Source organism: Phoxinus phoxinus (assembly GCF_949152265.1).
Source record: "Phoxinus phoxinus genome assembly, chromosome: 20".
Taxonomy (NCBI): Eukaryota; Metazoa; Chordata; class Actinopteri; order Cypriniformes; family Leuciscidae; genus Phoxinus; species Phoxinus phoxinus.
Genome location: NC_136895.1, coordinates 7769483 through 7796801, shown reverse-complemented (window position 1 = coordinate 7796801; position 27319 = coordinate 7769483). Strand labels below are relative to the sequence as shown.

Sequence of the window (27319 nt, the reverse complement as noted above, 5' to 3'; positions counted from 1 at the left end):
CCTTATTTTGCATATAATTCGGGCAGGAATTATTTAAATTAGCGATACTGTGACACATTCATTCCTGGAAGAAAACTCAAGACTTCAACCAAGCCCAGGGCTCCAGAGTGCAACCAAATAGTCGCATTTTGCGATATTTTTTCTTGTGCGACTAAATTTTTAGGGTTCACACTGGTGCCACCACCACATTGCCCAACTGATAAGAGCTGCCATGACTGTTGAATATGAGAAACATCAAACCGCAAATTTTAGACAGCAATCGCAAGCCAACCTCGATAACCTCGTTACTACACAGCGAGGCTTCAGATTGGCTTCAGATTAGTCCTCTGGGATTCGTTCGTCTCCATGACGCTCCGCCGGAAGCTGGCTATAAAAGGCGACGCCAGCTGTCTTCAAGCAGGGGGAGGCTTTGGCTGTATGTGCGCGCGCGCCTCGTAGAGGCTTATTATGTAGCCTTTATTAGACCTTTGTCCCTCATTTCATTTGCTGTTAATTTGCTTCTGTATTTGGTTTTCTAACTTGTGTTTTGTTTTATGATCGGTTTTGACCGTGTGTCCTCGTGCTCACTTATGAAGAGCTAGCCAGAAAGTCACGTGACTTACATCGTGCCACACGTAGCGTTTGTTATGTATTAGTTCACTAGTTTAGGGAGTGTTGCCTTGAGTTGTAATTTTTGTTTGTTAGTTAGCGGAGGTAAGGGGTGCGTTAGTACGCCGAAGATGTTTCTTTCTGTTTGTTTGTTTTGTTTTAGCTAGGTTAGGTTTCATGGGTATAGTTAGAGGTGTTTTGTTTTATTTAGTTCTTTAATTTGGGCAACACTCGGGCTCTTCATTTTATTTGATGAATTTAATGGATTTTTTCTTTAGCTTTGATTGATTATTTATACTTTGAATCATTCAAAGTTTATTTTCCCATGGTGTTTATGGGCTGGGAATATGAATAAATCACTGTTCGTATTGAATTGACCTGCTTTATCATTATTACCACTTTTTGCATTTGCACTTTCTAAAGATATTCAGTGTCAAAATAAATGTTACTCCCTTAAAGTCCTTAGACAAAAAGTAAATAATCTTGGGACGTAACAAACAGTCACCATGGATTTAATGTAGTAACGCTAACTGTAACCATGGTACTGGGCAGAAATAGTCAAATGTTTTACAATATTAATTTCAGGGTTTCATACAACCTTTGAGAGTGAAATTCAAACACTTTTTTCAAGGACTTTCATGTGCTTCACACTTTTTCCAGCACTTCAAATCTCTAAATATTACCCAATTTAAATGCCATATTTATTTATATTTAAAAATATTGAAATGTTTCCCAATAAAAATTAGGTTTTTGTTACTGTTACTGTTACATTTTACTGTTTTTAATCAAATTGTATTTGATCTGCATCTGAATTCAAGCTAAGTGCTTTACTTTTAAATGGGCATTTCCAAGAAATAAAAAATTTATATATTTTTACTAACTGCACTTATTAATGCAAAACAATAGTAGTTTTATGATTTAAAATCCCCCCAGCACTACCAGATCAGGTGCTGGCGCCACCATCTGTATTTGCAGCGGTGCTACTGCTCTCAAATGTTAGTGTGGAGCCCTTGAGACGTTTCAGCGAGTTTACAAACAGTGTTTACCGATACACAGAAAAACTCCCATTGGAGTGGCTTTGTGCTTTGTAACTTTTCAGACCTTTTCATGGTCAAACAGCAACATTACACACTATAAAAAGCTGACAATGTCAAAAAGCACAATGGGTCCTCTCTAAATAATGACACATCACCCTGTAATGCGGGAATTGTCTTGTATTCTGAACAGTGAGCATGAGGGTGGGTACCTGTGTGTCGATGGAGGTGGACAGGGCTGTCTTGAGGTATCCCAGAAGCCTGGTGGCTTTGATGAGGTCAGTGGCTGGTGGGCTTTGAAGAGGAAGGTAACCTTCCACAGGGTACGTGAGGAACAGACGGGTTAAGGAATTCATAGGTTTTCTCAGAAATTCTTTTTTATTATTTCCCTTGAAAAACATGAATTACGCTAAATATATATACACTATCATTCAAAGGTTTGGGTTCAAAGATTATATTGTATTTTGTAAGTTCTTTTCACGGTTTCCACAAAATTATTAATTAGCAGTTTTTAAGATTGATAATAATCATAAATGTTTCTTGAGCAACAAATCAGCATATTAGAATGATTTCTGAAGGATCATGTGACACTGAACACTGGAGTAATGATGCTGAAAATTCTGATATATATCAAATATATTTACAATACTTATTGTATAAAAGTTTGGAAACTTCTATTTTAATAAATGTAATCCCTGTGATCAAAGCTGAATTTTCAGCATCATTACTCCAGTCTTCAGTGTCACATGATCCTTCAGAAATCATTCTAATATGATTTGATGCTCAAGAAACATTTATGATCATTATTATCAATGTTGAAAACAGTTTTTTGTTGACTTTTTTTTTTTTTTTTTACTGTATATCATATTATTAGTCAATTTTATAAATAAAAAATGTATGTTTATTTACTTGCTTTATTTGGAAAACTTATTAACCAGTATATGCTGTAATAAATTATTATTCAATAAAACATACTATTTAAATGCATTTCTTATCTCTTACTGTATCTAAGTCATAAACAAATGTAAGTACTTGAGATTAATATTACGCATAAATATATAATAATTTATTATAAATAATTACTAAATATAAAACTGTAGTTTATATATATATATATATATATATATATATATATATATATATATATATATATAAATACTTCATTTATGCTAAATACTTACAAAATTGATTTAATATTCAATATTCAATCATAATTTAATTCAATTGAATATTATGTGACTGAACCATTTAAAATCTGTCTGTATATGTATATAAATGATAAGGATATCTGAGAGGACGGCTGCCGAAATTGAAGGCTACAGACTCTTTGAAGGAAAGACTGATCGCAGGGAAATATGCGACGCCCGGCCCCGTCTTAATATTGCTGAACGCAATACCCAGAGACTGCCCGTTTCTAAAAAAAAAAAAAAGTCAAAATATGAATATTAATAACAGTTCAACAGATATATTCATTAACGTGTACTAATTATAAATGCTTTCACACCAAACTATAATGTACATCCAATAATAAACATATACTTACAGGCAAAATGTAATCGTTCCCTCATCCAAATCAATCAAACAGCTGACAATATCACCAGCAGCCCAGGACTACATTACAACAAATGAAAAGAATGCATCAATGCTGTGCATTACAATAATTTGACCAAATCATTATTGCGTACAGCCCAGAGTGACTTAATGCTTTCATAAAACATTGGCTCATCCAATCAGATTTTACATCACAGTCAAAGACTGACTATGATCAAACTGTCAAGGTCGACCAAATTCACAAGGACCAACTGAGCATGACCCGTGACCTGAATGTGTAAAGCGCTGTGGTTTCACCTTGCCGTAGTTGGTGGTTGTCACGTTCCATTTGCGAACTCTGTTTCCGTCGTATGCGTATGAGTCCGGCGTGTCCCCGACCCCTTCCTGAAGACAAGCGCATTAATACACTTGAACAAACCAATTTTACAGAAGGATTGAGCCAAACCAGAAACTTAAAAAAGGATTTCATAACAATAATCATGTAATCTACGTGATTTCTATCGCTTGAAAAGCTTCCATAAGAGCTAGCTAGAGTGAGTATGCCGTTTGTGCGGCTCTGAACTCTACAGTTGATGTAGATGGTAAGGTTACTTCACAGATGAAGGCTTGTACCTCTTGGTTGAATCTGCAGTTCAGTGTGCACCATCCGATTTGCATTAGGCCTTGAGATGAGATGAGAACCTCATAGACCCATTTCCCTAAAACAAATTAAAAGCAATAAATAAATAAAAATACATTATGTGGTGGAACAATGATAAAGCAATTGTATTCGTTGGTGTTCTTTATTATTAGTGGCCAAGCACCGATTGTAATCGTTGGTGTTGTTCTTCTTCTTCCGCTCTGGAAGTCTATGGCATCCCATAGAACCACTTCCGGGAAAGTTGTGAAATTTGGCACACAGATAGAGGACAGTCTGAGCTGTCACCCTAGCAAATTTGGAGCCTCTAACTCAATTTCTCTAGCGCCACCAACTGTCCAAAGTTGACCAAGTATATGCTGCTAATAACTTTTGAACTGAAAGAGCTAGAAACAAAAGTATTTTCCTCAAGACGTCATGATTTCATTAAATAGGTGGTACTAGTAGACGCTCCAATTTTCACGAAAGTTGAAACCAATCATCTTTAGACCATGCCGACAACAACTTATAGAATTCAAGTTGATTCGACAAACCGATCTCGAATAACATGAGAACAAATTGAACGAAGAGCACACCAAAATTAAAGTGAGGCTATATCTCCGCAACGCTTAAGCGTATTCTGACCGAACTTGGTGTGTGTGATAACAAACATGACCTGAGTCTACCTGCGCAGTTTTGGCACAGTGCCCCCTAGTGGTCAGGAGATATGAAAAATGGCTATTTTTGCTAATAACTGGTCTCTTTAGATTCGGTGCAGCATGTCGAGTCGAACATTACCCAATTTTTTCCATTGCGCTTCAGCCATTTTTAATTTTGTCAAACACATATATTTTACGAACACATTGGCGTATTGTTGTGATGCCCTGAAGGTACTCAAAAGGTTTTGGGACAGCGCTACCTTGTGGTCAAAAGTTCGAATAAAATTTCCATAAGTGCTAATAACTTTTAATTAAATTAGCCTATTGTAATGATTTCTTGGGTCAAGCCGAGAACATAGATACCGATTTTTTATAACAATTGCTCGTTGTTGCAGTTGGTCTGATGCTCCCAGCCATGTTGGCATGACTTGTTGGCCCAGATAATTGCTGTTTCCAGCTATATTTAAATTGACATTTACTCCAAGGTACTTTAAGAAGCATGGAATCAGTAAAAAAAATTTATGAAATGTTACCTTTGTAAACACATGTGGTGGCTCTGATGGAGCTGAAGTTACTGTGGCCGATGACCTTCAATCCAGAAAGAGAGGAAGAACAAAACTGAACACATTTACCAGTAAGCAACATATCTGTAATACATATTCCTGGTGTTACTGTGCATACAATTTCCACCATCAAACCAATTTAATAGTGAACTGACTTCAATTTGAAGTGAATTTAAAGTGCACCTATTATGCTATTTTAAAGGCTCCTAATTTCTGGTCTGTTGTGATTGGTCTACTCTGCTCTGATTGGTCAGATGGCCCAGTCTGTTGTGATTGGTCTACTCTGCTCTGATTGGTCAGATGACCCAGTCTGTTGTGATTGGTCTACTCTGCTCTGATTGGTCAGATGACCCAGTCTGTTGTGATTGGTCTACTCTGCTCTGATTGGTCAGATGGACGGTCTGTTGTGATTGGTCTACTCTGCTCTGATTGGTCAGATGGACGGTCTGTTGTGATTGGTCTACTCTGCTCTGATTGGTCAGATGGCCCAGTCTGTTGTGATTGGTCTACTCTACTCTGATTGGTCAAATTGCCCAGTCTGTTGTGATTGGTCTACTCTACTCTGATTGGTCAGAAGGCCCAGTCTGTTGTGATTGGTCTACTCTACTCTGATTGGTCAAATTGCCCAGTCTGTTGTGATTGGTCTACTCTACTCTGATTGGTCAAATTGCCCAGTCTGTTGTGATTGATCTACTCAGATCTGATTGGTCAACTGCTAACAGCGCATTTTAGTGATATGAACAGTAATGATGGTGTCAGTTTTATTGTTTTAGGGTTATCAAACCAATTCCGACCGCGAGTCCTCATCCTTTGCAAGAGCATATAAAGTGGATTTGCTTTTGCATCTCAAAAAAACAGTGCCTTCTAACATATCAACAACACGAAACAAACTCTTCCATGCCTCAGCTACAACTACAGTGTTTGAGGGTGGGTCAACGTAGATGAAGACTGGCATTATGCAAATTTGTTTAAAAAAAATAGATAGAACTGAAATTACTGACGACTCGTTTCAGGCAGATATTATTTTGGGGAAACAATGACTTAATAATCTTTGAAACTTTGCAGACCTTCTGCATCTCACAAACAGCTATATTACAAACTACAAGAAAGGTCATATCCAAAATAGCCTAATAGGGGTGCTTTAAATCTGACTTGAATTTGAAGTTTTACTTGCCAGCTAATTTGTGCAATATGTTATATATAGGTCCACACCCTCGCTCCAATCAATTTCTCACCCCCAAAAGGTCATCGTCAACAAATAACAGCCCTTCAAACCCACTGCTGTGATCCAATACAACAGTTGAAGGTCCAAGGCAGCCTTCTATCTGATCTGTATACAAAAAGAGAGAAAAAAATGCAGCAAATCAATGAAAACATGGCTGAAAACATCTCTGTAATCAATCGAATAAATAAATCACCAAAAATAAAAAAATAAAAAATAAAAAAATTAAGTTGGGGGGTAATAGACTATAGATAATTCATAAGACATGTTTCATAAGTATGAGTAAATACAATAAAAAAAATAGGTGATTTTTATTTTAATAAATGTATTTAGGTCTCTGTTAGGTCACTGTTAAGAGTGTGTGTGTAAGTGGTTGTTTGACCTTTGCCGTCCTCAGTGACATTATCTTCAGCCAGCAGCTTCTCCAGATGAGCTCCAAGATCCTGGAACGTCAGGGGTTTTCTACATGGAAGAGACATGACGGGTTGTCAGGTTACATACTATTAAAAGGTTTATTAAAGTTTAATAAAAGAGTCCACAATGAATATATGGGAATTTAAAGATGGAAAACATTATACAAAGAAAGATTTAGATGTTAAATAAACAATTCTGCTCTATTTCTAATGTAGATTTGCAAAATTTTGACATGTAAATTGCACAAAATACACTAGCAAAAGCATGGCAACATGCAAAAATTTTTAACAAATCACATTAGAAACAGCTCAGCACCCAAGCAACCACCCAAAACACACTAGCTTTGACATAGCAGCAGACTAAGGGGCCGTTTACACGACACTGATTACATGCGTTTTGGCCGTTCATTTACATTACAACTGAGTTTTACGGGGCCTGAAAATGCAAACTTTTAAAAACCGGTTTCAAAGTGCAAGTTAAAAAAAAAAAAATCAAGGTATTTTTTTGTCGTCTTTACGCGAAAAACGCAAAGAAAATATTTTTTTGTACACGTACACTTAAGGGTGCAGTATGTAATATTGACAGCTAGTGGTTGAAATGGGTATTGCAGTCAAAATATAAAATATTGGACAGAGTTGTTTCTCCTCAGACTCGATGCTCAGACTCGATGCTCAGACTCGATGTTAGCAGATTGAGGACAGGCAACAGGAACGAGCGCAACTGACAATTGAAGGCGATGAGCCTTACACTGTAAGTTGATTTATATGTGTTTTAATAAGCCTCTAGTTCAGTACCCCAGTGCACTCAAGGGTGGCATGACAGCTTTCACATTACCAATTTTTCATGCGAACCGCCCCTGTTTCGAACTAAACTGCCAGTGTGAAAGCACCCTTAGATGCTGAGGATCTTTCGGTCGGGTAGGTTATTTGTTGGCTTCTGTGGCTGCAATACGATGTGTTTTCCACCAACAGGCAACACAGGGTGTCGAAACAATATTGGGTAAATTGTCTGTGGGCGGGATCTCACCGACCAAAACATCTCAAATGTCATCTAAGCTAAATATCAGTGGATAAAGTCAAGTCTACTATCACATGACTTTACACAGTGGTGACAGGTTCCCATCATGGCGCCTGCCATAAAGTCCACAATTAGAGATCATATGTACACATCCACCCTTTTCAAAGGCCGCCTTAAGCCTTCTGCGAGTGTCAGCTGTCTCTCGTGTCCCATCATGCTCTATGTATAGATCAGCACCAGTAACCAGACACTGGCTGGAGGTGAGCACAGGACAGAGAAACGGCACAAGACACCAGCAACATCCACTCAAACAACTAATGCATCAGTCTTCATGATTTGTTGTTTAGCCAAAAAATTATAATAATTGTAAACAGATCAAATAAACGGATGACTCATCCTGCACTACACAGATGTTTGTCCAATCAGATGCTCTCTAGAATAAGAAAGTCACTCGTAGAGTTCTGCAGAGTGCGACCAGTTTTGAATTGTTGAGTCCGGATGCGTGATGGAAGATATTGATGTGTACGAGGGAAGCGGGAACAAGAAATTACTCATGGTAGGTGACTCGTGCAAAATATATATCTAATAATTACAGCACGCAGAAGTCTGTAACTGGAGATCTCAAACGTTGTGTGTGTGGAAATTGAAGGGAAAAAAAAAACAGCCTATAGACCCCTTTTCAGTTGGTAAATATGGTGACGTTTTTTGCGGGCAGAGCTTAGTCGGTTGCAGAAAGATCCCTCCGGCCGCTTCACTAACGTTAGTTTACCCGTTTTGTTAGCTTGATTTTTAAACAATGACTGGAGAATATCCAATTTTATCTTAATGTGCAAGCTCACTCACTGTCCAGGACCGTGATTGTTATTTGCAAAAGTTAATTTTAACGGACGGAACCAGATTGGCCGACCCGTACACGCTCACTCAATGGATGGACGATCTGACAGGATTAACGTTAACGCCACCTCCGGTCGAGAAGCCTGACATCTACACCGACCCGATAGAGAAGCCGAGCGTAAGAGAAACTGAGGGCATACACATCTGTACATGCCTATAACTATGTGCTGAAGGGCCACGTACAAGACTTGTGGTACGATCCGAAGTTCTGCCGAGCCAGCGCCGAGGCCAGAAGATGACGATGTAAAGAGGGACATTACGGTGCAATTATGTGAATATTTTCTAGAAATAAATATTCCAGATACAGCATATACATTTTTTAACTATGTATTTGATTATACTGTCTTACCAGGTTCTTCAAAAAGTCTAGTCACAATCAATCAAAACTACAATCGTAGATAATTCACAAATAATCACAATCATTTAGAAAACATTATGCGATACAATCTAAAATTGGAGCCTGTACTCCGTCGATTATAGAACCCAACAACACAACAAGATGACATTTAATAATAAAAATAGTAATTTAAGCTCCTTATTATGTAGTTGAATCTGTGCTGGTTTGTATTGGCCAGTTTTCATTCTGTTTTGCAACCAGTTAGCGCCGTGACATAATTGTGACGTCGGCGCAAAAGGGGTCTATAGACATCAGAACAAGACAGAATCTACCCAGACCGGGAGTGAAAAACAGCGCAGACCTCTCCCTACAGGCTTTTGCGGGCAGAAACGGGACAAAACGTGAAAATTTCGGGAGTGAGCGGGCTAAAATCAGAAGCGGGGCAGGAGCGGTCACATATTCTTGCGGGAGCGGGATTGGAAAATTCATCCTGCGCAGACCTCTAGTCCCTCGCACTACTAACACCTGCAGAAAAATAATGGTTCAAAGCATGCGGATGAAAAAATTATTGACTATACAATTCTAAATATGACATCAAATAAATAAATCACTGTCGATGGGGAAAAGCCCACCTACAATCTTTGTAACATGTAACATCTCCCAACAGTGAAAATACATGGGCGATAAACAATTCACTCATGTAAACATTCATTATATATATTAGGGATGTACCCGAAGCCGAATACTACGTTCAGAAAGGAAATGACATTCTACGGAGCGCCTAAAGGGACACGGTGATGGAAAGAAATAGGAGATAGGAGATGTTCTCTCGCAATTATATAGTTGGCTATTTGCGGGGTTTTAAAATCGCTTTTTTAAATTTTCGCTTTTTACTTTCCAATTTGCGATCATGCGTACTCTGTGTAGTATATGGAGCGGCGGTACCCTCGGGATCTGTTGTGCACTGCGCCATTGTCCTGTCAGTCATCTCTCCTTAACATCTTTATGTGATAAGTGAAATCTGATGTACACGACTACCGCCACAAGCCTAGCTACTTTTCAGAAAGGAAAAGTATGACTCATGAAGCCATTGCTTGGGCCGAACGTATTTAATTTGGGAAGTTTCAGTGACGGAAACAGTGACAATTCATGTTTGAAGGGAATAAAGCCTGAGTTTAGGTTATTAAAGAAATGCAATTTTGCCACAGAAGAACTTTTACTTTAAAAGTTAATTTAAAAGCAGCCTACATTTAGTGTAATATGTTACCATATTTTGAATAATTCTCAGTGTGGATATGTAAATGGGAGAAAATCATAGGTTCGGTGGATGATTGATAACAACAGTGAATTCGGTTGACGTTAGAACTGATCCGCGCATCTCTATTGACATCTGGTTCTGTTTCTTCAATCATTCACCTAAATATTGCTTTTTACTTGACTTTATTTATTTAGTGACCTTGAAGGAATCCAAAAGTAATCAGATTACATTACTTTCATATTGTGGTGCTTGGATTACATTACTGAATACTTATGTATATATATATATATGTATATATACGATTTTTAGTTAATTAAATAAAAATGATATATAGTTAAACTATAGTTCAAGGCAAAAGCCCCAAACCCCTTTGTCGATGAACTAACCTGTACACGGCTGATGCTGGTCCCTGCTTACTGGTGGCAGGAAACACATGGTGCAGATAGTCGCTCAATAACTTCTCATTGACAATACCTGAGAAAACACACATGATTAACACATCTACATGAAGAAGTGTTCACTTATTTACAAGGGCGTTACCTGCTGTGAAATGTTTTGTTTTTTTTACAGGGAAATACCTGTGACTTTGGGTTTGTCTGTGTCGGATGCCAGGCGATAGTTGCGTCGGGACAGGGCAGTGCCACCCTTTGAGCTCATTCTGCCTCTAGACAGATCACTGATCTGACAAACAAACACACCAATTACTGCATACAAACAGTAACCTCATTTCATAGTATTTCATATACTACAGTACAGCAGAAGTACAGTGACTTATCAGATAAGGTGCTACATGCTTATACATGCTTATGCTACATGCTATTTACATGACACTACCGTAGTATAAATCCAAATCAAAACACTGTACGTTAGTCAAAAAAATATGTATGGTAGGCTTTCATTTTTGTTAGATGACTGTTTATATTTTAGCAGAATCAGTTTTCATGTTTATCTTTTTGTATAGTAATAACAACACAGATACAATGCAAAACAATGCAGTGTAAACTAGAAATTATTTTGACAACAGGCTTAAACTACATTTAAACACCCAAAACATACAGCAGGTTCAATGTTTACATGCTGTTGTTTTAGCAAACACACACAAACATTTGCACAATATAAACACACTCTCTCTCTCTTTAGCCACTATTTTGCTAACATAACGGCTTTATGGCATGAACAACATCATGTATATGTTTATAACCAATATAAATATGATTTAAGGACTCTCGGGGGTCTAAAATGCCCAACATATGTGCAACAAAAACAATATTTAATGTGTTTCAGCCTCCGTGTCGAACACATATGACAGCCAGAGCTGCTAGTATGATAAGACGTGCAATATGATATACACAAATAAAGCGACATTACCGCTTATGGTTACTTTAATTTCTCCTGTAGTACTCACTGACTTGGTGTGTTGTGTTTATTTATGATCAGCAGATTTTGTTATTAGACTCTCCGCTTTAAATGTGTCTACAGTCGCTGCCTTTAACCGTAGAAATACAATAAGCAGAGCGATGGCACTCAGAAAGATCAAGTGGTAAAGTAGGCGGGGCTTGTGGCCCAAACCTTGTCTGTCATTGGTCAGATGCGAAGGGTTTAAATAATAGTTTTCTTATTTTATCTTTTCTCGTTATGTTTTCAATTCAGTATCTATTGATGTTTCAAAATGTCGTTATTTATATGTTAATTATTTTCCGGGCTGCGGTTATGTTATAAGTAGTTCGATGACACGTGCTTTTTGTAACTTTACTCAGCGCTGTTCTGGATGGACCAATCAGAGACGTTTATAAATGTTTACGTCATCATTTAGCGATTGCGGTGGTGAATTTGTATTTAGACGTTGTTTGTTCATTGTAAATGATACATCCTTGCTTAACATCCCTGAGCTTGTTGTTATGTAAAAGTTTGCAATAAAAAAAAAAAAAAAGTGAAAAAAAAAAAAAAAAAAAAAAAAAATTTGTATTTAGACGTCAAGTGTCGCTCTTTGAAATCAACAGATTAAAACTATACAATTTAGTATACAAAATCCTCCTATAACACAAAAAAAGTCCAGAGATTTGAATATGATTGAATTTTGAATGTGGGAGTGCGTATTGTGAGCCAAGTAGAGCCCCCTGCAGGAATTATACTGAGTGTCTTTTGGTTAGCAATTATTAGCACGTAAATCTGCCGCCCAATTCCTTTAACACATACGATTCACTGCTATAGAGCGCGTTTTAGGACAAAATACGTAGACGTGAATGAAAGCGAATCATCAAATCCATAAAAAGACCACTGGGCGGCAAATGTTGTTGACTAATAACTTTTCACTCCCCGTTTTATTCCTGCTTGAGGGCAAAAAAAACCCCCGAATCCTCAAAACTATTAGCCTTATCTAGAAACATTTGTGTGCTTAAAAAACAACGTCGGGTTAAATCAACTATTCGTCTGTATCTAACATAGGCTACACATGAAAATTTGGTCCACTCTGCCACTGATTAAATATGAAATCGCTTCCCAATAATCACAAAGGACTGTGATTGAGCCATCGTGAGCAGCGCTGAGAAAAGTAACAGATGTCACGTGACCATATCATGCCGCTTAGCCTCAAGCAAGCAGCGTTTACATCTATTTACACCTTCAGAAATTACATTTTAAGAGAATTATGACTTTGAGTAGCGTATCTGACAAGTTAGTGACAATATACAAGCTGATAACCGCCCACTTTGTATATTAAAGTGTTTTAACTGTAATAAAGGTGCAGTGACAGTCACATTATGGAAATTTAAATGTCTATTATCAATAGAGTAGTGATGAATAAGGCACCGCTCACACAGAATTCACTTTCAAACCAAGCAGCTTTCTGTTGGTCAACCCAACAAATGTATGTGGGCAACTTGAACCCATTGCGAAACCTGCACTGTGAAATGGTATCGCCCTTGTGCAAAACAATTGAATTTGGTTTTATCCTCTGTCAAAATCGCGGGGCCCATCGAAAGCCAGGGGCCCTAAAATCGCCACCACTTTTGCCCGAAACAAGGCTGACATCTTTTCAATAATCCAAAAAAGCCATTAGATTTTAGGTTTAGATTTGTTAGATTACAATTATATTAATATAAGATCCACAGACGTGGAAGCAAGTATGTAAATGTGTTTTAAACGTGTTGGATAATATTGCGTTTAACACAATTATACACAATCAGTTAGGAAAATACTTTAATTTATATATAACAAAGTAATTATTAGCAAAAATTCTCATAACTTTTCAACATAAAACTGAACTTGTACCAAACTGAGAATATAAAAACTGAGTGATATTGTAACTGGGTTAAACCAAGGGCTGTGAAACGATTAATCGCATCCAAAATAAAAGTTTGTGTTTACATGATATATGTGTGTGTACTGTGTATAATTATTTAGTATATATAAATACACACGCATGCATGTATATATTTGAGAAATATTTGCACTTATATCCTGTATATATTTTTATATAATTTATATCATATATAAATAGAAATATTTTATATATAAATAACACATTTTTCTTAAATATATACATGCATGTGTGTGTATTTTTATATACAAAATAATTATACACAGTACACACACATATATCATGTAAACACAAACTTTTATTTTGGATGCGATTAATCGCGATTAATCGTTTCACAGTCCTACAATCCTCTCAGTTTTTGTCCGCCGTGAGGAAGGCTCTTCTCCTGCTCACTTCCTCCTCTCCGAATTTCGACTGAAGCAGCTCAAGTTCATATGAATCAGCCAATAGGAGGACCTCGTCATCCAGATGATTCCAGAGCGGCCCGTGAATCTCCTGCTCGTACCCATCGATCAGATACACCCGAGCACGTGCAAGGTCCCCATTGGCTTTCAACAGCGCCTTGGTCACCTCAACCAGGTCTTTCTTACTCTCTCTCATCAAGGCCTTGACCTGCTCCTTGACCTCCACCAGGAGCCTGGAGAGAGTTTCCTCTGGCGTTCCTCTGGCCTGGCTGTGGTTTGGTTCCCGTGACTCGGAGTCGAACATGAACGCGTGGGCGTTAAACGCTGTGGAACTGGGCTCTGGACGCTCCTCTTCCTCGGGTGCTGCTGAATCCTGTCGGGCTTCTTCATGGGGCTCAGCTTGGCTCTCTGGTTCCCTGGCAAATGTTGCAGGCGGCGCTGAACTTTCATGCGCGTCTGAGGGCTCGGCGATCGGGGCTTCACATGGGTCTTCCCCTTCTTCACTTTCATCCATCTGTGCAAATACATTCAAGTCATTACAGATTTGAGGTCACTGAGGTTTTCTAAGCTGAAACGCTGGAAAACTATCCTTTTACAAATGCATAAACAGGGCTCCAAACAAAAAAATCAAGTAAGGAGCCATTGGCTCCTATAGGGGGAAAAAACAGGCGCCAAATAATTTTTTTAAGAGCCACATAATAATGCATTTACTTTTAGTCACCCTGTTGTGTGCATGTCTCTCCTCTTCTTACAGTTTCAGCATTTTCATCTTGTGAATGTTCTGGTAACTGAAGCTTATTTGGGAACTGAATGTCACTTCCGACTTATGAACTATATACAGTCCAAATTTTTTTTTTATATAATAAATAATAAATTCCCGCAGCTCGTATGCACGAGAAACTGCACGTGCTAACGGTGCAGTCTGTGGAGCATTCTTCGCGATTAGCCTATGTGATCGCGTGCATTTTTATGCTTGTTACTGTCCCTGTGTTTTCTCACAGTCTCTTTTTTGAAATGGTTAGTTCCTGTAATGAACTCCGTTTTCCCCGCTATTTCTTTGCCCGCTCTTGAACAAAAGTCACAAAAAAAATTTTGTGTCTCGTGATCATACCTCAGTAGGGCTGCACGATTTTGGCCAAAATTATTTGTTGATTTGTCACATAGGCTAATTATAACTGCTTTTTACATTCATATTGTGCTACATCTCCTGCTAATGTGTATCAAAATAAAATGGGTCCTCTTATTCACCAAAATTCAGTGCTTCTCCAGAATAAATAAAAATAAATAATTTATTAATATTTTAAATTGTATTTATATTTTATATACATTGTATTTATAATAATTATTAGGATAGACTAGAGATATTATCTTCTGTTATTATTATTATTACCTATTATTACATGGCTTGGTTAAATTCTAATGTAGAATGCAGTATGTTATTTCTTGATAAGACACAGTTGCCATGAAAAACAGAGCGTTGTCATGGACACGGAAGCAATACAATCGTTTTTAAATCAATATTTTGTGTCAAATTATTGATTTATTTGGAAGGTAGCCATGTAAGCGGGATCCCGATGTCAGTTAATAAAATTCTGTAGTTGTTATTTGAAAGGTCTCTTGTTATTTGAAGTCTCTCGCGCGCAGACACCCTTATCGGTCTCTCTCGCGCACTATTGCTCGCGCACAGACACACTCTGTCTCATCTCGTCCAGTTCGCTTCGCTTTTGTCCAGTCCGGCAAAACATTTTAGTTTCTACATCTAGAAACTAAGCTGTGCGGTGCAGGGAACAACTCTGATTATTGGCTCGTCATGGAGTCAGCGCTAGATTGGCATTGCAAAAAAAAAAAAAAAAACTTTCATATGGAGCGTTCTATGAACAGAATGACGCATTTAAAATATCGCATATTTTTTGTTAGCAGAGGTGTGTCATGCGTGCTGGTGATTGACAGAGATGAGGATTGCTTGAAGAAGTCCAATATTTTTCGCTTTGACATTTTTTTTTTTCTGACGCGAAAGGTGACATTCGTTTTACCCGCTCATATTTTGGCGCTTTCACTCAGTTCACACAAAGCGTCTCATTTCATGACGTTAACAAAACAAATGAAGCGATAGGCTACTGGTTATAAAACATGCATGTATGATGCAGATTTTACAATCAAAGGGAGTAAATTTGTATTGTCGCCAATGGCGACCTTGGCAGAAATTTCACTCGCAAATAAATATATTTGGTCGCAAATGCGACCATTTTAGTCGCAGTTTGGAGCCCTGATAAATGTGGACAAGGAAAAAACAAGGAAAAAGTCCATAATAAAGTAATGGAAACCTCTTTTAAAAATCTGGAACAATTTTCAAGACAATTCAAGTTGGTTTCACATGGTTTTTAAACACTTTCATACTATTTTCAAGAAAAGATTCTGTTTCATGTCATGTGGTGCATACATCAAGATAAAAATAATATTTTATTATACTTTAAATACATGCGAGTTTATCCATTATTTTCAAAAGAGTTTTAAAAATATAATTATTTACAAGTAGCAGAAATTATTTAATATATATCTTGAGGGATCAATTACTTTTTGAAGAGTCGAGGGAGGTTGTACCACATGACATTTTACAGCTTGAACTAACTTTGCCTCATAAAAAGCTCAAATTCTCTGATATTGTTAGAAATGTATTGACAAATATTCACAAGGGGTCTGCAGGTGTCCTCTTTATATAACAAGAACCTCTTTTATTGTTATTTTTTCCCTGCATGTTGGTTGCACCACATGACTTTGTTGGTCACACTACATTACTATTTTTTATATATATTTCTGATACTGTAAAACAAACAAAAAAACTAAAACAAAACATTTATTCATAATATAAATGCTTTTTTAGATAGATAGATAGATAGATAGATAGATAGATAGATAGATAGATAGATAGATAGATAGATAGATAGATAGATAGATATAATATATGTGTGTAAATACACATATTATATAAACAAACTTTTCAGTTGGAATCGATTTGACTGCACTGAGTAGTAGTCGTCAAAAGTGATTTCTGGTCTGGGAACTTTATAATTTTTATAATTTTTGCCCAAGCTGTCATACAAAGAAATTGTGTATGCAAAAACAAAACAGTACCAACAAAATAATAATAACTGATTATGCTGTAGTCAATGTTTGGTTTTTCCTGTGCGCTTTTTGTTTTTTTATAAAAAAATATATATTTGCATAGAAAGCCTGTAGCTTGCAGTTTTTGCCAAATAATTTTGTCAGATAAACACCATAACCAAGTTGTTTTGTTCTTCACTCATCATATTTAACTAATATTTTCCTCATATTTTTATGATTTAATCAAACATGTATGATCATTAAAAACAAAAAGCCCCTCCGGACATCACTTATGCCCACTACTGTATATAAGATAATATAATAATAAAATCCTATGTCAAACTGCCTAAATTAAAATCATTTATTATAGGCGAATCCAATTCTAATATCATTTTTAAATAATAGATCTGCCCAATGAAGGAGCTTCATGTCACTGATCCATCAGCTCTATCTAGTCAGGGTTGATATTGTTCAATCTTACCACATCCGAGTCCTCAAATTCTCTCGCGGCTTTTGCAAGAATCCCAAGTTTCTTAGAATCAGCCGTGGCGGTTTTGCAGGTTGTTTGTTTTGTTATGTTGAGAGATGGATGTTCACTTGATCCTAAAGTAAAGTAAAATCAAGAAGGTTTATGGACAAAGCTCGTTGAGGAACAACACGGTAAATAAATAAAACCATGTAATGAACATGCTACCATCTGGAATGTCTCGTCCATCACGATCTTCATCTAATGTAGGACTTCTGGACACTTCAGGCGCTGGAGTTTCTTGTTCTTGGACCGGGACACGGGACTCGTCCTGGCGGTCGTGTGGAGACTCGCTGGCCGCCTCTGGAGGAGAACTGGCTCTCTCGGGGGAAGGAGGAGGGATGGTCCTGACATTAGGACACTCTGTGGAGATTTGCGTGTTAGATGAATCCGACACAGCGACGGACTTCTGAGGTGACTTTCGTACGGTCTCAGCATCAGCCTCGGGTTCGGAGGTCTGACTCGCTTTCTTCTTCGATAAGGGGCTTTGAGTAAATAAGAGAGCTTTTCTTTTAGAGGGACTTTTCTTCGGGCTTTTCTCCGTGAGCTTATGCTGAAGGTGCTTAAGAAACCGATCCTTCATGGACTGCCAGCTGTGGTCGGTCACACGCCGCTTCTCCATTTCTTTCCAAACCAGGTTTCCTTTGGCTTCATGCTGCCGCTTTTCCATGAACTTCACAATAGCGGCGTCGTCTTCAGGCGAGTAACCCAGCCGTCCAGTGCCCTGGTGACGGGCAGCCATCCTCGTCTGGACAGACGGCCCCACGCTGATCACATAGTCGGCCCGATCCAACTGCTGGTTCTGCTCTGCACAATCTCGGATGAATTTCGTAGAGATGTACGTTTGCCCAGTGCTCGCCATCGCACTGGTCACGTCGCCCGGATCAACCAGCAAAATGGCTCCGGGCTCTTGATTCCGACACAAAATGCCTCCTCCGTTAGATATCAGAGGATAAAGCTGCGTTTTAGTTGGACCGGGTCTCACATAGAAGCGCATTGAATGTCCACTGGTTTCCAGAAATAAGACGGGAGATATTTCAGAGACCTTCTCCTCTCCTGGCTTTGACATTGTGAAGATTACCTGAGGATTAAATATGAAAGTTAACCGTTTTCATATTAAAATGGTTTAAGTTTAAAAAGAAAAAAAAGTTAATTTGGTTTTGAATAATAAACCAATAGATATATTGTTTAAAATGAGGGGTAATGTAAAAATGTCTGTTTGACATATTGGTGGATCATGTACACATAGTTATTAATGTGATGAACTACACTCAAAAAGTCAAATCAGTTCTGAATCTGATAAAAGACCTAAAAGCCTTTATGTGTTTATACTTGTGCACAAACACACATGCAAATATACATTCATAAGCAAATTTGTATCTTTTATGCCATTACAGAATTCAATAATCTCGCATCAACGCGCATTTTAAAAGCGCATACATTTTGAATTAAGTAAAACGTAATATTCATGACCATAACTTAGTGTAATCATAGTTTATTTACACTCGCAGATGTCCTACCATGAGTAATACTTGAAATAATTGCACGTCGCAGGCTTTCCCTGCTATTCTGCTTTGCAACAAAGAGCATCAATATATGCAAAAGACTAGTATGAACCCACTACTTGTCTAGAAATCAAAACATTGATGTGAAAGAAAATATAACTACCTGTGTTTCGCAGTGTTACAGGAGTGAGTCCAGACAAACACTGAACTGAGAGACATGTGAAAAAAAAATTTCAAAATAAGAGTCACGGCTCTATCGCCCGCGAGAAGAGACTATTGCACGAGAGCGCGCGCTGAGACTTTAATTATGGAAAAAGACGGGTAAGGAAATGTCCAATGGGACGCAACGCGGGAAAACAAGAAAAGTGAAAGTAAAGGTTCTAAAAGTAAAACGCACTTTTCGAAAAATTCGCTTTTATCAAGAGAAATGTATAAACCCTATCAAAGTTTTAAATTATATTATATTATTTTATTTGATTGTTGTTAGTTCCCAGCTAACAATTTTAGGTTCCCAGGACGTTCTGGGAACGTTCCCAAAACATGTATTTGTAACGTTAGTTTTTTTAAATAATTGGTGCCAAAGGTACTTCAACAAAGTTTTGAGCAAAGGCTGTGAATAAATATGTACATGTGATTTATTTTTAATTTTTTTAATTGCAAAGATTTCAAACAAACTTCTTTCACGTTGTCATTATGGGGTATTGTTTGTAGAATTTTGAGGAAAATAATTAATTGAATCCATTTTAGAATAAGGCTGTAACATAAGAAAATGTGAGAAAAGTGAAGCGCTGTGAATACTTTCTGGATGCACTGTATAGCATTTACTTAATACATTCACCTGACTGTTAAAAACACCTGTAAAAAAAAAAATGAAAACAATTTTTATAATAAACAACTAATGTGAAATATGAAAGGGACAAACACACACACACACTGATCGTATTGTCTATTTGAGGATTTTTTACAGACATTTGTCTGATATTATTTCAATGACAGAAGTTCAGCTGTAGTAATAATAATAATGTGATAAAGAGAAAATAAGAAACTACAACCCAGGATAGAGCGGCTGAGTAAATATGGTCTGGACTGTGTGGATGAGGCTCATTGTGTCCTGCACTGTGATCCACACACACTCCTACTCTACGGCTGATGGACACTGCAGGAAGATCAGTCCGTATGTTATTGTGCGGTTCTTTTAAGTTATGCAATCTTTGCGGTTCATGCTGGAACTTATGGGATCCTTTAAGCACTTTGTATTCAATTCAGAGGTTCTGGAGTCACCGTTTCATTACCAGGAGACCTCGAAGTGCTTTGGGGGAAAATGGAGGAACTTGAATGCTATAAAAGGGTTATTAAGATCTTCTTACATCTAATATCTCTTATGTTAAAGCCAGCATCTGGAGGAACCCAATGTTCTGTGAGGCCACGATAAGATTATTATTATCCTATTATTATTACATTTACATGTAATCATTTAGCAGATGCTTTTATTCAAAGCGACTTACAAATGCTTTTTCAAAAGGAGAGCAATAGAAGCAATTAAACTAACAATAGGACAACAATATGTAATAATCTAATATAATGAACTTTATGCCACAAATGGAAATCATTGACTTATTGTTTTAGTTTTTTTTTAGTCATTCAATTCAACGTTTTGTGTACAACTATCTTCAAATTACTGATCAAATTGCTTTGGCGTTTGTTATGAAAAACACAAGCGGTTAATATAGTTTGGTCTGTTTTTGTTTATTTACTACAGGTGTCCTCATTCTCTCAAATACCATTTTAAAGGTATTTACTGGCCAATAAATATTATGTTGTGACTGGATATATTCAGCTTTGCTCTTTTGTTTCCCCAGAACAACCAGTACATTTCTAAAATAATATGAACATTTCAGAGGCAACATTGAATTACAGTAAGTTACCTGCACCACATATAACTTTATTACTATGATTTGTGATTGTATTGTTTGACTGTGTACTTGTGTGTTTTAATCAATTATTCTCTGAAAAACTTCCCTCATGCTCTCAAATCTCATTCATGTTATTTTTACTTGTAACAAGTAAACAAGTTTGGGGCCAATAATGCTATGCAATTTTTTTTTTTCATTTTACTATATAATACATTTGAACTTTGAATTATAATTTCAAGTTTAGTCTTTTTAGACAAAAAAAAGAAGCTGTTATGGCTTCAGAAGACTTACAACACAATATAATGAGTTGTGGACTCATTTGATTATTTTTAGGATCTTTTCTTGGACATTTTTGGAGCTTAACAGAATATTTATCAATTTTTACATAATTTTTTGCATTGAATTGAACTAGACAAGTGTACATAAGAATGGTTTCATGAATGATTTACAAAACATTTGTCTGCTTGTGTTTCATGCAGTGAAAGCGAACGAACGGTGACTGGGGTTGCATTATGCCCGAGATCTGCTTTTGGGGTCCACAGACAGAAAGTCAAACAGGAATGTTGAGGCTGAGGAAATGATTTTAAGTTCACAACTATCACTTTAATAACATTACTAACAGTAAAATGTGTACTTTGCAGGGACCTCAGAAAGCTGAAACAAGTTTGAACAAGAATAAAAATCCTCCTGTAGACCTGAAAATCATTGAAGTGCCTGGAAAGAGGAAAAACAACCGGGAAATGAAGCTGCTGCACCTTTTCACTTTTCTAACTTGTTAAGTACCTCACATGTCCCTTGTGAATTGCATTTTATGTTGCAGTGAGTAAAGGTGCAGTCACATTTGTGAATTTCGTGAAATTGCAGGGCAGGCAAAAAGGTCCATTGACCATTGTCCAGTGTCGAACTTCCCATAGTGACATTTTTGACCACAGACGAAATTGCTGATCGTGTGGTTTCTTATTGAAATGACTGGAATCCACCAGTGAAAATTCACAGAACAACAGATAATTTCACTGCACCTTAACTCTGTTAATGGAAAATGTGTTCTGCTTGTTGTGACATAAGGAATACTGTTTCCGGTTTAAAGCCTTCTACTTCCTCTTGTTTCTAGTGAGAATACGCAACAACCATTTATGAGCACTGTTGATTCAAGTCACACATTTAAACTTTTCAAAAGCCATAGTGTACATTACAGTCTCCAGTCTCACGGCATCCCAGACTTCAACATTTTATGATTCAAAATAGCTGAATAACTAACCATCTGAGATTTCGGTATAGAGATACAAGTTAGGATGATAATTTTCAGGAATATTACAGCAGAATGAGTGCTTTTTAGCACCGTTTGCTGTCTGTTTTTGACATTTGATAGAGCTTTTGGACTTGGAAACAGTGACGTCAGACTTATCAAAGCTTAACAAGTTAAGTGAAGATGCACATTTTTAATTAGGGTAGTCAACATGTTAATGTCACATATTTTTTACATTGATTTATTACATGGAACATATGTGTTTCCATGCATTTTGCTGAGATGTCTTTTCTTGTATAGCCTATTGTATACAATGTTTTTGTGTATTATATTATTTTTTTCAAGTGTATGTATTAAAATGGATCTAAAATATGTGATTAACAATTCTTATTTGTATTTGGTTCAGTTTGTTTATTATAATAGAAGTTAATGGTAACCATAACAAAATGAAATTAATAAAAAATGTAATTTAAAATTTTTTACAGTGTACTTTGTAACATAGTTACTTAAGTAGTTTTTAAGCAAACTACTTATTTACTCTAACTTGAGTCATATTATTTTTCAGTACTTCTACTTGTACTCAAGTAAATTATTAAATAATCAGACCGAATGTTGCATACAGTGCGTTTATTCCCAGGCTCTCTCTTTTCGCCCTCGCTTCCAACAACCTGTCGATATCCCTCCGCCTGATATCCATACAAACGTAATGACGTAAACAGTACGTGCAAGTTTACTGATATACTCTGAATGTTACATCACTTCTTCTTTTTTTTCTTTTCTTTTTTTTTACTAATGAACTCAGTTATGTTGTTTCCACCTTCAGTTACTTGGGTAATCAACAACTAAACATTCACTTGGTCTGTAATCAAAACAAAACTCTATGAAGTAGACAAACAGATTGCTTTAGTGTAATAAATCAGTTAAGTGCCTACTCAGAAACAATTTCAGAAGTAGGATATAGAGCTTGCTTTACATACATTCTCAGATTCTGAACGAACTTCTTTTTTCTTTTTTTTAGGACACATTCTCTTCACTTAACACTTAACACATTTAACACATAACGGTTGTGTCCCCTAGTCCATACCACCTCTAGTGCATTATGTCCATTTCACAGTCCTACTCAGTCCATGTTACCCGTTTTTCAGGCTGTGACAAAGTCTCTGAGGAATTGTGGAGGCTGTCTGTGCCTAGTAAGGTATCTTGCCACCACTGGGACTGTATCGGCAGTGACTTCTTCATCCTCTTCTGCTGTCGATGTGTCACGCAGGCCAGGGTCAAGCTTTTTGAAGAAGGATGAATTTCTTGTCACTCGATGTCCACTCCACTCAGCGGTGACCATGGAGCCTTGGACTGTGGTTACTTTGTACGGCTTGTGGTTGTAAGGTGCTGTGAGTTTATTGCGCCTGGGTTGAGAGCACAACACCATGTCACCAGGTTGGAGAGAGTAATGTGCAGCGTGTCGGCGAGTGTCTGAGTACACCTTCATTTTGGCTTTGGCCTTGTGGTCTCTCCTGCGAAGATTCTTGTCCGATCCAGTGAGAATGCTCACAAAAGGCATTTTTGTGTGTATCCTGCGTTTGAGCAACAACTCAGCGGGTGATGTTGTTGTTGTGCTGTGTGGTGTTGAACGGTAGTCACGTAGGAATGTGTGGAGATGCTGCTTCCAGGGGATGTTCTCCATGTAGGCAACACGGAGGCATTTTCCAAGTGTTCTCATGAACCTCTCTGCATTGGCGTTCGCCTGGGGCCATAGTGGTGTGATCTTTCGATGGTGAAATCCCATGTAGGCTGCAAACTTGCTGAACTGCTCACTGTTGAATGGGGGGCCGTTATCCGTTTTCACAGATCTGGGGATGCCAAACATGGAAAAGATTTTATCTATAGCCGCGTTTCCACCGCGGGAACTTTCCCCAAGAACTAGGAGCTTTGGGGTGGTACTCGGTGTGTTTACACCGCAGGAATCAGGATCTAAATGAAGTTCCGGGTAAATATTTCCCCCTCCGAAAGTCCCTGCTCGCGAGGTAGTACTTTTTCAAAGTTCAGGAACTTTCGGGGGCGGGACGTGTGCGCTGAACATGCTGATTGGTCGTGTTCACGCTGCATTTTGATTGGATGACTCCACGCAGCATTCAATTTTAACCGGCATTTTTAAAAATCTATTGTGGTTCGTGGCTTCATGCAGTAAGAGTTGTCTGTCTGCAAATATGGAATTTAATAAAAAACCAAACAAAAAAAAACAGCTGGACCGACGACGAGGTTCAGGCTTTATTAAGCGTATTTGTGTAACAGGAAATTTTCTGCGCGTTCGTCCCAGCCATTTTACGGTCAATGTCTGCAATACATCACAAACACAACTACAGCACAATCTCCTCCATACTTATTATAAATGTGGCGCTCAAAACTGATTACTGTGCATCGCAGACTGGGAGGAGCGGACGCGCGCAGTTTATAATCTTCCCGGTAATTTAGACTGCGGTGTAAACGCAGAAAGCAACGGGTCTGGGGCAAAAAAAAGTTCCTGGGAAAAAGGTTCCTGGGACAAATTGTTCCGGGTAATTTCGGTGGAAACACGGCTTATGACAGGGATGACAGAGTTTGCAGAGGTGGAGTGTATAACTTCCACCACGGGGTATCGAGAGTAGTCATCTATGATGACTAGCAGGTGTTCACCTGTTGGTAGTGGGCCGTAAAAGTCTGCACTTACATCTTGCCAGACTGTGTCAGGCAGGTCTGACATCTGCAGAGGTTCTGTGTGTGTTTCAGGTGTGGTGGCTTGACATGCTAGACAGTTTCTGACCATTGCCTCGGACTGTCGGTCGATGCCTGGGAACCATACCTTCTCTCTCAGGAGGGCCTTCGTCTTTGTGATTCCCTGATGTGCCTCATGGGCAAGCTGAAGTACTCTGTACTCGAGGGAGAAGGGAATGACGATTCTGGAGCCCTTGAGTATGATGTCATTTTCGTGTGATACTGTGAGCTCGCTTTTCACATGTTCATACTGTCTTAGCGCAGCGACTTTTGCGACTGTGTGCCATGCATTGTTGCGTATAAGAACACTAACCTTTTGTAATGTTGCATCCTTGAGTGTCTCGCTTTTGGTGTGTTGTTCTGCATGATGAAGTTTACATATTCTTCAGCCACTTTTGTGGCACGGGTGTTTTTGGTAGGTGTCTGTGCTGGGATTGGATGGCGGGACATGTAGTCTGCTGGATTACCAGTCCCTTTCCTATATTCAATCTTGAGGTTGTATGGCTGCAGCCGGAGTGCGGGCAGGCGGCTTGGACCTCGGGTTGTTCCAGATCAGTTCGAGTGGCTTATGGTCCGTCACCATTGTGAACTCTTTGCCCGTAGATGTAGAGATGAAAATGTTCGCAGCTCCATACAATTGCGAGCGCTTCACGCTCCGTTTGAGAGTATCGGCTTTCGACGTCGCTGAGTGCTCTGCTTGCATAAGCGATTATGTGTTTCTTTTTTTGGTCTTTTTGCAGCAGTATTGCCCCTAGCCCGACTGGACTGAGCTCTGTTTCTCTGTTCGGGTTAAAATATGCCATCGTGGTCTCGCTGGTGAGACTCTCTCTCAGTGTGCTCAGTGCTGCATCCTGTTCTGCGCCCCACTGCCAGGTCGTGTTCTTCCTCGTGAGCTTTCTGAGGGGCTCTGTTACTGTGGCAAAATTAGGGATGAAGCGTGAGCAGTAGTTTGCCATGCCCAAAAGACTTCCGCAGCATCCTTCGGCTTGTCAGCTTGGTGTATAGCCTCGACCTTTTTGGGGTCTGCTGAGACACCACCAGCAGAGAAAATGAACCCGAAGAACTCAAGTCGCGTCTTGTTGAACTCACACTTCTTTCGGTTTAGTGTGAGGCCACGTTCTTTGAGTCACTGGAACACAGCTGTTAAGCTCTTGTCATGATCAGCCTGTGCTGAATGCTCAGCTTGTTGTATGTCATTTCACTGATGATGTTTACAGCAGCACCAGAGTCGATCAGAGCTGGCACTGTGTCTCCATACAGCTTGATTTGTGTTAACGGCTGCTTACTGTTGCTATTGCTTTTAACAGTTTATGCATAGGATTCATCGCTGCTTGAAGATGACTTGAGTTGAGCTGGTTCCCTTTGTGTTTCCACCTGATTGATTTTCTTTCTATAGCTTTTCTTGTATCTCTGTGTCTCTGCTTCCTGCTCTGTGTGTTGTGGTTTTGACCTGCACTGTCTTGCAAAGTGGTTTTGCTTCCCGCATGCTTTACATTGTTTACCCTTTGCAGGGCATTCATTTTTGTGTGGCCACTCACCCCCGCAGTTTCTGCATTGCGTGTTGCTGCCACCCGTTGGATGTTTTTGGTATGACTTCTTGTGGAGTTTTCTGTGTATTTGATTCACAGCGGTAGTGGGATTTGAACCTGCTTCGATTCCCTTTGTCTGCAGTTCAGAAAGTTCTAGGGCCCTATTTTAACGATCTGAAACGCAAGTGTCAAAGTGCAAAGCGCAAGTAACTTTGTGGGCGGATCCCGGCGCTGTTGCTATTTTCCCAGCGCGATAAATGACTCTTGCGCCCGACGCAAATCTAAAAGGGGTTGGTCTGAAGTAGCTTCATTATTCATAGGTGTGGTTTGGGCGTAACGTGAAATAAACCAATCAGAGCGTCCTCTCACATTCCCTTTAAGAGCCGGCGCGCTTGTTCCGTGGCGGATTGCTATTAACGGCGGATTTGCCAGCGCACGCCAGGAGCGGTTCACAGCCGAGGCTAGGAGACCGACGTTCTCGTCAGGGCTGTAAAACACAGAGAAGTGACATTGGGGATGATAGGAGAAACCCACCCAAATTAGCTTCGGTTAAACAGGCGTATAATTTGGGTAGCTAGTAAATGTGTAGCCTAATCTAGATTTTTTTTAATTTTTTTTTATCTAGATATATCTTTTTCACATCTTCACGGACACAACAATGATTTCCCTCGTGTGTTAATATTTTTCCTTGTAATAATGTATGATTTGCAAAAATGAAAACTGCTGCATCTTTTTATATTAGAGAATCAAAGTGGATGCGCGTTAACATTATGGCCAAGCACGCGCCCTTAAAATACCACATCACTAACGCGCAACGCCCCACTGTCTTTAGACTGTTTTTTTCCTGGTCAGTGGCGCAATTGCTTTCTAAAAC

General features: G+C 38.5%; 2 protein-coding genes and 1 long non-coding RNA gene across 3 annotated transcripts in view; 1 reads left to right on the top strand and 2 right to left on the bottom strand.

The window, feature by feature from the left end:
- rnf123 (ring finger protein 123) overlaps positions 1 to 11646 on the bottom strand; it is a 153002-nt gene extending 141356 nt beyond the window's left edge. Inside the window, exons 1-11 of the mRNA XM_079592775.1 lie at positions 11522 to 11646; positions 10732 to 10834; positions 10540 to 10627; positions 6616 to 6695; positions 6247 to 6341; positions 4982 to 5036; positions 3786 to 3871; positions 3471 to 3557; positions 3166 to 3233; positions 2911 to 3036; positions 1835 to 1949 (exon numbers count right to left, since the gene is read on the bottom strand). Of these exons, the coding sequence (XP_079448901.1) occupies positions 1835 to 1949; positions 2911 to 3036; positions 3166 to 3233; positions 3471 to 3557; positions 3786 to 3871; positions 4982 to 5036; positions 6247 to 6341; positions 6616 to 6695; positions 10540 to 10627; positions 10732 to 10810 (879 nt within the window). The 5' untranslated portion in view covers positions 10811 to 10834; positions 11522 to 11646. The remainder of the gene's footprint in view (positions 1 to 1834; positions 1950 to 2910; positions 3037 to 3165; positions 3234 to 3470; positions 3558 to 3785; positions 3872 to 4981; positions 5037 to 6246; positions 6342 to 6615; positions 6696 to 10539; positions 10628 to 10731; positions 10835 to 11521) is intronic.
- LOC306988069 lies at positions 7931 to 22638 on the top strand. Its single transcript, XR_013795318.1, has 3 exons — positions 7931 to 8220; positions 20869 to 20925; positions 21402 to 22638. It is a non-coding gene; the product is annotated as an uncharacterized lncRNA (long non-coding RNA).
- terf2ip (telomeric repeat binding factor 2, interacting protein) lies at positions 13727 to 19256 on the bottom strand. The gene is made up of 4 exons (XM_079593468.1): positions 19173 to 19256; positions 17673 to 18585; positions 17460 to 17581; positions 13727 to 14390 (listed from the first exon to the last, which is right to left on the bottom strand). Exons 2-4 carry the CDS (start codon positions 18571 to 18573, stop codon positions 13824 to 13826), a joined length of 1590 nt encoding a protein of 529 aa, XP_079449594.1. The 5' UTR covers positions 18574 to 18585; positions 19173 to 19256; the 3' UTR covers positions 13727 to 13823.
- Positions 22639 to 27319: the final 4681 nt, after the last annotated feature.